Genomic DNA, 13,291 nt, shown 5'->3' with positions numbered 1-13,291 from the left:
AGAGGTTTGCTATGGGGATTTGCTTCTACTATGGATAGTTCCCAAGGCAGGTGTCATCAGTGAGCACTTAGACAGAAAAGACCAACTCAACTTCAGCAGATCATAAGTACTGAAGGGATTAAGGTTTTTCTTAATAGAAGTAATTTACAAATCTGTTTAACTTTCTGGAGCCAGTTGAGATATAAAAGAAAAAACGTTTTTTTTCCTGGTTAACCCCTTTAATTCTGAATGTCATGTCTGGAGGAAATTAGGTACTGCTCATCACCTGCCTAATACCATCCATACAATAAAGCATAATGGTGGCATAATGTTGTGGGGATGTTTTTCAGCGGTCAAGACAAGGAAGATTGGTCTGGGTTGAGGAAAAGCTGAATGGAGCAAAGTAAAGAGATATTCTCAATGAAAACTCTGAACCTCAGGCTGGGCTGAAGGTTCACCTTCCAACAAGACAATCACTCTAAGAACACAGCCAAGACAATGCAGAAACGGCTTAGGGACAACAATGTGAATGTCCTTGCATGGCCTAGACAGAGTCCTGACATAAACCATTGAAAAATTGTCCACCAACTCTCCCCATTCCAACCTGACAAAGCTCGAGAGGATCTCCCCAGAATAATGCTAGAAAATCCCCAAATCCACTAAGTAAATGGTCTCAATATTTATGTCAATGCAATATTTAAGTTTTTCCTTTTTATTAGATTATTAAAGATTTCTAACATTCACATGAGGTATTAAAGGGGTACTCCGCTGCTCAGCTGAGCTGCTGAGTACCCCTTTAAGTGAAGACTAATGAGGGAAAACATTAATTTATTTAAAAAGGCACAAATAGAAGAAAAGCAGGGGGGCACTACTGAATCAAAAAATACCTGCAATGCACCTGAACGTCAGGACTAAAAAATTGGTACCCAAAAGTACATAAATAAAAGGTGCACAATGACAAAAATAAATAAATAAAAGCATACCAGGAGGATCGGGGAGTCCAATGTCAACAAAATCATCCTCAACCTTCTGACGTGGCTGCCTATCAGCTTCTGGAGCATCATCGCCACTATCAAAATCAAATTTCTCTCCTTCATCCTCGTCCTCCTCATTGTCTGCATCTTCATAGACTGAAACACAAACAAAATAATCCTTATACTAGAACAGGAAAAAAAAATAGCAAAGCTTACCTGCAGTTTCAAAATATTTTTGAAAAAAACCTTTGAAAATCTTTTTCAGATTACCCCTTCAGAGAGGCGACAAGGTGATTTTAGTGTCCTCACTGCTGTTATGGAGCCCCTGAGATTCCCCTCCATAGATACCATATTTATCGGTGTATAACACGCACTTTTAAAACTTATTTAAAGGCAAAAAGCCTGATTTAAACTTGTTAAGTATTAGCAGCACGGCCCGGCCACTTTAAATCAGTGACCAGCGGCATCTCCTCCCCGCTCTGGAAAACTGTCACTTGTTTTCTACCGCACTATCCACAGGTAATGGTGGACATTGCGGCAGACGCTGATTAAAATGAGCCCTACCTTGTCCGGATCTGCCCTACCTTTTAATCAGCGTCTCCCGCACAATCCACCAGTTCCTGTGGATAGTGCGCGAGAAAACAAGTGACAGTTTTACTTTACATTTTTCTTACCTCCCCCTCACTCATCATTCCCCCTTTTCCCTGCTTTTTATAGTTTTTTTATTTTCCTTACCTGGCTGCGCTTCGGCAGGTCAGGTCAGGCAGGGGGTCTTACGGGCTGCGGTCAGTGAAGCAGATGAGTGGCGTCGTCTCCCGGCTCCTCTGCGCGGCATCAGGGATGTCACTTTTCGGCGGTGACTACAGGAAATGAAAAGTGACATCCCTGATACCGCGAAGAGGAGCCGGAGAGGACGTCACTCATCTGCTTCACTGACCGCAGCCCACAAGACAGCCGAAGCACAGCCAGGTAAGGAAAATAAAAAAAACCTATGAAAAGCAGGGAAAAGGGGGAATGATGAGGGAGGGGAAGAATAGCATAGATAGGAGGAACATGATGGGGGGAGATGATGAGACAGGGTGAGGGGATGATGAGACAGGGGGAAATGATGAGGGAGGAATGATGGGGGGCATGATGAGACATGGTGGGGGATAATGAGACAAGGGGAAATGATGAGGGGGGAATGTTGGGGGGACATGATGAGACAGGGTGGGGGGACATGATGAGACAGGGTGGGGGATGATGAGACAGGGGGAAATGATGAGGGGGGAATGATGCGGACATGATGAGACAGGGTGGGGGATGATGAGACAGGGGGAAATGATGGTGGGGGGAGGCACTAAATTCTTAATGTCTGTATGGCTAGTGGTGGTCTATGACAGGGGGAAATGATGAGACATGGGGGGATGATGAGACATGGGGGGTGGTGATGAGAGGGGTAAATGTGGCACAGGGACTGATAAAAGGAAAGAAATGATGTGGCACTGGAGGGGACGGGACCAAACTGAGGTGCAGAAGAAAACGAAGTTGGGGGGATGATGTGGCATTTAGTCCAAGTCATTTATTTTACATTTTATTTTTTTTTACTTAAATTTCCCTGTTAAAATGGGGGTGCGTGTTATACGCCGATATATCTTATTCTCTCCATTTTAGGGGGCAGGACCAGAGCTGAGCTGTTTAACCTGACAGCTAAAGGGAGTCCCTATATGAGTACCGCTGGCAATCAAAGCACTGCACTAAACAGGGTGGCATTGTGAAGCCTGAGAGCTAAAAGGAGTCCCTATATGAGTACTGCTGGCAATCAAAGCACTGCACTAAACAGGCTGGCACTGTGAAGCCTAAGAGCTAAAGGGAGTCCCTATATGAGTACTGCTGGCAATCAAAGCACTGCACTAAACAGGCTGGCACTGTGAAGCCTAAGAGCTAAAGGGAGTCCCTATATGAGTACTGCTGGCAATCAAAGCACTGCACTAAACAGGGTGGCACTGTGAAGCCTGAGAGCTAAAGGGAGTCCCTATATGAGTACTGCTGGCAATCAAAGCACTGCACTAAACAGGCTGGAATTGTGCTTGGGGATTGACTTACAAAATACACTACTATAGAGGACATGTGGAAGAGAGAATGAGTGAGTAACTGATACACTGACTTTGCAAGGTGCTATGTGAGCAGACATGAAAGAAATAAGAAGAATGGATTTCACTAAACAATGGACTGCTGCTGTTGAGATGAGAGGGAAGCTTTGATATAACTTTCTGGCAGAGCTTTGATCCTTCTTGAGTAGCCACACAGGCTCATAGATGCCGGTACACAGCCCAGACTCTCTCCTGCACATAGCATATGCTAAGCCCTCCCCCGTCTTGCTTTGTCTGTTACCAGAGATTTCCCCTATCTGGCATTGGACAACAGAATGCAGAGAAGTGAGACATCTAATGGCCAGGATTTTAAGCCAAGATGAGGGGTTATTTTCTTAAATGAATTGATTTTACAAATATGTTAGGAATCACATAGGCTAATCTCATGAAGGGAAGCTGTTTCAAATGAAAGTAAACATTTATTTCATATTTTTCTAGTGACGACCTCAAAAAGATCATCGGGGAGATTTATCAAAACCTGTGCAGAGGAAACGTTGCCCATAGCAACCAATCAGATCACTTCTTTCATTTTTCACAGTAAGGAGATGTGTAGCAAACTTCGAGGTGGATAGGAATTCCGGCGCTGACCAAGGAGAAGACAATAGAGCCAGGTGTGTAGCCAACAGATATAATCCAATGCGACGCGTTTCACCGTGCTTGCGCGGTTTCATCAGGCATCATGAAACCGCGCAAGCGAGGTGAAACGCGTCGCATTGAATTAAATCTGTTCGCTACACACCTGGCTCTATTGTCTTCTCCTTGGTCAGCGCCGGAATTCCTATCCGTCTCGAAGTTTGCTACACATCTCCTTACTGTTTCTAGGAAGGCTGCAGACCAGGATCATCATATTAAACGCATATCCTGGTTGTGTGGGAGTGCACACAACTTGGCAGGGTGAGCCTTTACTTTTTCCCTCCCCTCCCACACACCTGTGATCCCGTTGATTCTCCACAAGGGAGCGCCTGTTTTTCTTTGTTTTACATTTTTCATTTTTCACAGGCCTTCCCAAAAATGAAAGAAGCGATCTGATTGGTTGCTATGGGCAACTTAGCAACTTTTCCTCTGGACAGGTTTTGCTAAATCCCCCCCCAAATAGTATTAATGAATGCTATTATTAATAGCAGCAGGACTGTATTTCCAAGAAAAATGATAACAGCTTTTACTATCAGGGCTCATTCAGACAGCAGAATATCCATCTGGGAAAGTTCTGGGCAGATAAATCGTGCATGGCAGGTCCTGAATCAGTCAGAGCTAGGACATATGTGGTCTGCAGTAATGGAATTGTATGTTGAGTAGGTTTCACTGAATTTTTTCCTCTGGATTCTGCTCGGAAATTCTACCCTGTGAATGGGTGTTTTATGAGAAAATACATTTATCACCTAGGCACAGGAGAATGGTCTTGAGTCTCCCTACTCACTACTTCCAATTCTATGACCATGATTAGGAGGAGTTTGGGTAAAGCAGCAATCAAGCGTGTGTTCCTGCTCTATCCAAAGTCTATGGGTTGATGGAGACAGCTCAGTACAGTGACTAGATAAATAGTTTTTAATACTGGAATAACTATTAATTGGTAAAGTTTACTAACACAGGTTGTTAAACACCCTTGTCATCCAACACACCTCCAATTTTATAGTGGTTTTCCAAGAGACAACGGGGCTACCTTTCATATCTGCCTAAAGTATATGATTGTTGGCATTAAAAGGGAACCTGTCACCTGTTTTACACTGCCCAAACATCAGGCAGCATGAAACAGATGTAGGAAGCGGAGTTCAAAATAGTTCAATCATAGCTCAAAAAAGCTGTCTGAACCATGGGATGGTTTACGGTGGCCGCTCTCTGCCTCCCGGCCTTGAGTGAAGCCTCTCTCCTTATACACAGGTGGACAGCAGCCACATGGACCCCCCATACACCCCCCCCCCCCTCCCCCTTAACCGATCTTGACAGATTTTTTAAACTATGATTTTTCTAAAACATTCCATCATTCAGTGTTCTAGGACCCAGTGTCCTGAACCGCATTTTGGGCAGCATAAAACAAGTGGCAAGTTCCCTGTGAGTGTATCAATGAGGGTTTTTATAAACATTTTACTGTAAAATATCATAATCTCTGTAGACATGTTCCATCAAGGAGAGGGAAACAGGTGCATCCTATTATTTGGACCAATGAGGAATCCTTTCATCTGTGGTCAGGTGGTAGCTGTGAAACCTGGAAGTTTTACACTAGAAAAGTCAAAATACAAAGCATCTTCTAGGCAAGAATTGGAATAGGTGTTTCCTAGGAACATGTACAATGAACAATTGTCTTCATGGGAAATATAATTATAAAGGGTCTTTATTTTATCATCATTACATACAACACTTCGGAAAGTCAGTATATCTTTTAATTATAATTCTTCTATATAATATGCATGCCATAATGATATATCTGTATCAATAGACAAAGAGGTGGATTGTGGGAGCACATGTTTAAAAAGTGGCCTGGTAAAAAAAAGCATGTCCACTTTCTGAATCTAACTATTGTAGTAAACAAGAGATGGGCATTTATGGCGGATGAGCTGTGGGGCCTGCCATTTTAAATAATCTTTCCTTTTCATGAAGGCCTTGGAGTGTGTGAAGCACCAGTGACAAGGAGGCTTTGATGGGAACAATTCAGATCCTGTCTTCAGCTCTTCCAGCACACTGCCCCCTCATATCACCCTGCTTCAGCTATTTCACTTCTGCCAATGCACAGAACACAAATCAGGGACAATGAGCCACCATGCCGTGCCTAACTGTCACATGTAGTGATCTAGGCGAAAGGTGAAGTCTACTAAAAAAATGTACATCTATACCATGTCATCCCAAAAACACCTATTGTGTAAAAAAAAAAAAAAAAAGTGTTTTTCATAAAAACATTTTATAAGATTTATTTTTAATTTTTTTTTCCCATTACACTAACTACATAGTATTATCGTGAAGCACTGGGCATTTTCAAACGTCCATTTCACAATCGGCACCTAATTTCTGCACAGAGCACCATACTCCCTGCTCCCCACCGTATACAACTTCATTTAGAGACCGGGATTCTCGCTCTGACTCCGAAGCAGCCGTCTCCAGCGTCCATAGAATTACATTTCACAGGGTCTCGTGCTGTAGACAGCTGCTTTTGGGGACGGAGAGAGAAGCTCTACCAAATAATGCAAAGAAAGACATGGCAGGAGCGGGGAGAACGACTCCCTGTTCAGACATTTAGGCAACAAATTTAAGATGCATCCAATATATTGCGAGTGCAGCATAACATACAGATAGAAATGCTTTTACACTGAAAAAGCAGCCACTAGCCACCAGAGATGCTGTTGCTGCCCCTGCCCACCCAACAATAATTGACAGGTTTCTTCTTATGACAATGCAGACTGAAAGGTGTTTCAAAGAGAGCCACAAGTCACATGACACTTCTGTTTATACATCGGGCTATACAGTATGTTGACAACCTGTCCAAAAGGGATACAGACATATAGTCTAATGTGTTCCCTGGGGGCCCATTGGCTTTAAAAGGTTGACTGCAGTACAACTGTGACTACATCCAAAATGGGCATGGGACCTGCCTTATAGTTTTACCAGCATTTTTTTGTTTCATTGTGCCCACCTCCATGCTACTAATTTTTGCCGCTATGGAGGAGGACTCTGGAAACAGTCTCCTTCCACCCCTGGCAGCTGAAAATATAGTTATTATTTGCTCTTTAGAAGGAGGCTTCTCAGCTATTCTGCCATGCTCCTTCCCAGACAGGCAGAACAATGAACCATTCTGAAGTGTACAGAGCACCACTTGTCAGTCTAGAAAGTGACTGTGTCTACAGCCCATTAGGTAGATGAGGACAGAGCTATACATTTTGACCACCATGGGGTGTCATACTATTTAGGAAAATGTCATAACTTTTTACAAAATTGTTGTTTTAAATACAATGTAATCCCTTTATTCACTACTAGCTGAGTACCCGGCGTTGCCCGGTTTTTCCTTCCTAATCCTTGTTGGGGAGGAAAATAAACAAAAGGAGGAAGCTTTTGACTTCTTATCCCGTCCTCATATATTGTTGTCATATCTCAACCCCATATTCCGTTGTCCTATCCAGTCATCCTATCCCGTCATCCTATCCCGTCTTCCTTTTCCCGGTCCTCCTATCCCGGTCCTCCTATCCCGGTCCTCCTATCCCGGTCCTCCTATCCCGGTCCTCCTATCCCGGTCCTCCTATCCCGACCTCTCATCCCGGCCTGTAATATGTGTACCAGGTATTGAAATATCTCCAGCCGTACAGAAGTTATGTGAGAACATACATTTCCCATTGATTTGCATGGGACTTTAAACAAAACCCCCGACACTCACAAATGGGGGTAGTTAAGGGTTAAATTATCTATCCTATATTTTAAGTGGATATATAAGAAACATGTGACCAAGTATTATTGAAATATCTCCAGCTGTTTGGAAGTTATGCAGTAACATATATTTCCCATTGACTTGTATAGGACTTTATACATAAACCCCGCCCCTGGCAAATGGGGGAGATTAAGGGTTAAATCACCTAGCCTATGTTTGTTGTTGACATATAAGTAACATGTGTGCCAAGTTTATGCCATGTTAATATCTTTAGCAGTTTGGAAGTTTTTGTGGAACTTGCATACATACATGTTGAGTTTTATTATATATTTATATATATATATATATATATATATATATATATATATATATATATATATATATATATATATATATATATATATTCGAGTATAAGCCGAGTTTTTCAGCACGATTTTTTGTGCTGAAAACACCCCCCTCGGCTTATACTCAAGTGAACTCTCCACCCGCAGTGGTCTTCAACCTGCGGACCTCCAGAGGTTTCAAAACTACAACTCCCAGCAAGCCCGGGCAGCCATCGGCTGTCCGGGCTTGCTGGGAGTTGTAGTTTTGAAACCTCCGGAGGTCCGCAGGTTGAAGACCACTGCGGCCTTCGACATCATCCAGACCCCTCTCACCCCCCTTTAGTTCTGTACAGTATTCACCTCCGCTCGGCGCTGGTCCGGTCCTGCAGGGCTGTCCGGAGAGGAGGTGGTCCGGTGGGATAGTGGTTCCGGGCTGCTATCTTCACCGGGGAGGCCTCTTCTAAGCGCTTCGGGCCCGGCCCCAGAATAGTCACGTTGCCTTGACAACGACGCAGCGGTACGTTCATTGCCAACGTACTTCTGCGTCATTGTCAAGGCAACGCCTCTATTCCGGGCCGGAAGCGCGGAGAAGAGGCGCCCCCGGTGAAGATAGCAGCCCGGAACCACTTTCCCACCGGACCACCTCCTCTCCGGACAGCCCTGCAGCACCGGACCAACGCCGAGCGGAGGTGAGTACTGTACAGAACTAAAGGGGGGTGAGAGGGGTCTGGATGATGTCGAAGGCCGCAGTGGTCTTCAACCTGCGGACCTCCGGAGGTTTCAAAACTACAACTCCCAGCAAGCCCGGACAGCCGATGGCTGCTCGGGCTTGCTGGGAGTTGTAGTTTTGAAACCTCTGGAGGTCCGCAGGTTGAAGACCACTGAGGGCGGATGATGAGAAGAGGATGATGAAGGGGGGGTGTGGGATGATGACAAGAGGATGATGAAGGGGGGGTGTGGGATGATGACAAGAGGATGATGAAGGGGGGGGTGGGATGATGAAGGGGGGTGGGGATGATGACAAGGGGATGATGAAGGGGGGGATGTGTGGGATGATTACAAGGGGATGATGACAGGTGATGATGATGAGGGTCTGGATGATGACAGGCGGTGATGATGATGAGGATGTTAATGACGGGTCTGGATGATGACAGGGGGGGGGGGAATGATGTATTTCCCACCCTAGGCTTATACTCGAGTCAATAACTTTTCCTGGGATTTTGGGTTGAAATTAGGGGTCTCGGCTTATACTCGGGTCGGCTTATACTCGAGTATATACGGTATATACGGTATATATATATATATATATATATATACACACAACGTTACATAACTTTCTAACGTAGGTTCGTTAAAATTATGGAAGTTGAGCAGCATGACATTTTTTTCCCACTCAACAACTGTAAAACATTAGACCCAGATGGAAACCCAAAGGGCCCCATTTAAAGGAGTACTCTGACCCTAAGACATCTTATCCCCTATACAAAGGATAGGGGATAAGTTGTCTGATTACTGGGTCACAACTACGGGGCCGGAGTATAGTGATGTCACAACTCCGCCCCCGTGTGATGCCACGCCCCGCCCCCGCAATGCAAGTCTATGGGGGGGGGGGGGCGTGATGGCCCAAGGCTGCAGCGCTGCGTGCAGCTCCCAGAGGTGGGTGCTGCTTGCGAGATAGCGGGGGTCCCTAGCGGCGGGAAAACCGCGATCAGACATCTTATCCCCTATCCTTTGAATAGGGGATAAGAAGTCTTAGGGAGTACCCCTTTAAAGCCAATAGGACCCTTTGGTGTCTGTCGTGCTCCAATCCGTTCAGGGTCCATTTGGGGCAACAACAAAAATTCTAAAATTGAACAGACCCTGAACGGGTCAGAGCACAGCAGCAGTGTAAACCTAGCTATATTTTGTGGTTTAAAAGTCTTATTTTCAAGAAAATAGGGGGGGAGATTTATCAAAACCTGTGCAGAGAAAAGTTGCTGAGTTGCCCAAAGCAACCAATCAGATCGCTTCTCTCATTTTTAAAGAGACCTCTGAAAAATGAATGAAGCGATCCTATTGGTTGCTATGGGCAACTGGGCACTTTTTCCTCTGCACAAGTTTTGATAAATCTCCCTCATAGTTTGTGATTAGCTTAGGACATAAACCTTTTTTAACTCTTGCAGGTTATTGTGGATAAATAAATATGTTGTAAAGTTTAACATAAATTAAAGAAGCATTGTGTAGACCATTAAAAAGCTTTTGCCTTAACTTATATTGGATGTAAACTTTGTATCTTGTTTTACCTTCGGGTGGAGGGGGAGGGAACTCCTCTATATCTGTATTTTCTAGACTTCCCATCCTCCCAGTCTTATATTTTCAGCATAAAATGCCATCCTGGAATTGACACATAATACAAAAAGCAATAATTAGAAATCTAATACAGCAATAATTGTGTCACATTGGGCAGGGATAAGTGTGTCCCTAAGCTCGTCCAAATCTATGTCCCTGCCTTTTGGGGTAGCCAGCTCTTTATTAGGATAGCCAATGACCCCTACCCTACTAAAGTGCTGGGCGTAACTATGTCAAAGTAATAAAGAAACACAGTAATAATGTCAGGGATTAAGTGAGTCAAATCCGAGTTACCCATAAGGGATATCCCCAGGATACTATATAAATTCGCAATTTCCCATTCAGGCTTAAGCCCTCATGGGACTAATTTCCCAAACTAGGGAACCCTATAATCATTAAAATTCCTCTTTATTGTTCTGCTTTTAAAAGATTATTAATCAAACTTGTGAGAAAACAAAAATATGATGTGCATTAAAAACACAGACACTGGATCGGTTGTGGGTTGGGTATGACACCTATTCCCATTTGGATACAGAGCTCCCAGCCGGGATGCCACTAATGCTCCACTCGGGATGTTTATTTTTACATTGAACTTAAGTATTTGTCTGGTTATTCTGATCCAAATGCTGCTATTTAAAAGATCACACACTGGTGCTCGCATCATACACGGCAAGTACTGGCTGCTAGCAGTGAAAAAAATCGCCCCCCCCCCCCCCCCGCCAAATAAAAAAGAAAATTGTCAGTTTTTCCCATTTTACCCCCAAAAAGCATAAATCATTTTAAAACATATTTGGTATCGCCGCATGCGTAAATGTCCAAACTATCAGTGAACCACGTAAACTTAAAAAAATAAAAATCCCAAAATGCTGCTTTTTAGTCACATTTTATTCCCAAAAAAATGTATAAAAAATTATCAAAAAGTTTTATATATGCAAATGTGGTATCGATAAAAAGTACAAATGATGGCGCAAAAAATAAGCCCACATATCGCCCAATATACGGAAAAAGTTACAGGTGGTCAAAATAGGGAGATTTTAGATTACTGATTTTGCACAAAAAGTTTTAGATTTTTTGTAAGCGGTGAAAAAATATAAAAGTATCCAGCCATGGGGATCATTTTAATCGTATTGACCCACAGAATAAAGAACACATGTCATTTTTACTGTAAATTGTACAGTGAGAAAACAAAACCCTCCAAAATCAGCAAAATTGAGGTTTTCATTTAAATTTCGTCCCTAAAATTTTTTTCGGTCCACCGTACATTTTATGGTAAAATGAGAGGTTTCATTACAAAGTACAATTGGTCACACAAAAGACAAGCCCTTATATGGGTCTGTAGATGGACATATAAAAAAGAGTTATGGATTTTAGAAGGCGAGGAGGAACAAACAAAAACACAAAAATAATTGGTCTGGTCCTTAAGGTTAAAATGGGCTTGGCCCTTAAGGGGTTAAAGGACAAAAGGCACCCCCAGTGTTCCCAACAGCATCACAGTGGCTTGGGGGTTAGTACTGTTGCAACATCTACATGGAGTTGTAGGTTGCTGTGTTCGGCCCATTTTACACTGCCGTTGCACCATGTCAAGAACAGCTGTTTTTGTGCCTTTAAAGGGGTACTCTGCCCCTAAACATCTTATACCCTATCCTTTGGATAGGGGATAAGATGTCTAGGGGCAGAGTACCCCTTTAAAGGTGGAAAACTTTTTTTTTTTTTTTTAAATCAACTGGTGCCAGAAAGTTAAACAGATTAGGGATCGACCGATTATCGGTATGGCCGATATTATCGGCCGATAATCACGATTTTGGGCATTATCGGTATCGGCAATTACCTTGCCGATAAGCCGATAATGCCCCGGCCCCCGCACCGCGACCGATATCGGTCGATCCCTAAAACAGATTTGAAAATTATTTCTATTTAAAAAAATCTTAATCCTTCCAGTACTTATTAGCTACTGAACACTACAGACTACAGAGGAAATTATTTTCTTTTTGGAACACAGTGCTCTCTGCTGACATCAAAAGCACAGTGCTCTCTGCTGACATCTCTGTCCATTTTAGGAACTGTCAAGAGAAGCATATGTTTTCTATGGGGATTTTCTCCTACTTTGGACAGTTCTTAAAATGGACAGAGATGTCAGCAGCCTTTGGCTGTCCGGGCATGCTGGGAGTTGTAGTTTTGCAACATCTGGAGGTCCGCAGGTTGGAGGCCACTGGTATATAGTATATCCTAGTTATACTATTAGACAGGGGTAGCCCTTTAATTGCAGGAGACAACCAAAACGAAGTTTTCAGGAATTTAACGTAAACTATACTGCTTTGTAATTTTTATCACCTGCTTCAAAGATGTTCTTAAAGGGGTACTCCGGTGGAAAACGTATTTATTTTTATTTTTTTTTAAACCAACTGGTGCCAGAAAGTTAAAACAGATTTGTAAATTACTTCTAATAAAAAATCTTAATCCTTCCAGTACTTATTAGCTGCTGAATACTACAGAGGAAATTCTTTTCTTTTTTGGAACACAGAGTTCTCTGCTGACATCATGGCCAAAGTGCTCTCTGCTGACATCTCTGTCCATTTTAGGAACTGTCCAGAGCAGCATATGTTTTCTATGGGGATTTTCTCCTACTCTGGAGAGTTCTTAAAATGGACAGAGATGTCAGCAGAGAGCACTGTGCTCATGATGTCAGCAGAGAGCGCTGTGTTCCAAAAAGAAAATAATTTTCTCTGTAGTATTCAGCAGCTCATAAGTACTGGAAGGATTAAGATTTTTTCATAGAAGTAATTTATAAATCTGTTTAACTTTCTGGCACCAGTTGATTTAAAAAAAAAAAAAAGTTTTCCACCGGAGTACCCCTTTAACGACGCAGGACGTATATTTACGTCCTGCGCCGGCTCCCGCGATATGAAGCGGGATCGCGCCACGATCCCGTATCATATCGCGTCGGTCCCGGCCGGGACTCATCAACGGCCGGGACCCGCGGCTAATACCACACATCGCCGATCGCGGCAATGTGCGGTATTAACCCTTTAGAAGCGGCAGTCAAAGCTGACCGCCGCTTCGAAAGTGAAAGTGACCCGGCTGCTCAGTCGGGCTGTTCGGGACCGCGGCGATCAAATCGCGGCGTCCCGAACAGCTTACAGGACATCGGGAGGGCCCTTACCTGCCTCCTCGGTGTCCGATCGGCGAATGACTGCTCCGTGCCTGAGA

The 13,291-nt window shown here is 43.5% G+C and overlaps 1 protein-coding gene across 5 annotated transcripts in view; it reads right to left on the bottom strand.

Moving 5' to 3' along the window:
* ARHGEF10 (Rho guanine nucleotide exchange factor 10) overlaps window positions 1–13,291 on the bottom strand; it is a 203,456-nt gene that overhangs the window by 152,036 nt on the left and 38,129 nt on the right. For all 5 annotated transcript variants that reach the window (XM_056565682.1, XM_056565685.1, XM_056565684.1 and 2 more), the window contains exons 2-3: window positions 10,039–10,129; window positions 963–1,109 (exon numbers count right to left, since the gene is read on the bottom strand). In XM_056565682.1, the coding sequence (XP_056421657.1) occupies window positions 963–1,109; window positions 10,039–10,093 (202 nt within the window). In that variant the 5' untranslated portion in view covers window positions 10,094–10,129. The remainder of the gene's footprint in view (window positions 1–962; window positions 1,110–10,038; window positions 10,130–13,291) is intronic.

The sequence above is a fragment of the Hyla sarda genome, chromosome 3, assembly GCF_029499605.1.
Source record: "Hyla sarda isolate aHylSar1 chromosome 3, aHylSar1.hap1, whole genome shotgun sequence".
In the NCBI taxonomy this organism is placed as follows: Eukaryota; Metazoa; Chordata; class Amphibia; order Anura; family Hylidae; genus Hyla; species Hyla sarda.
The sequence above is the reverse complement of the archived record's forward strand: the minus strand, read 5'-3'. Positions and strand labels throughout refer to the sequence as shown.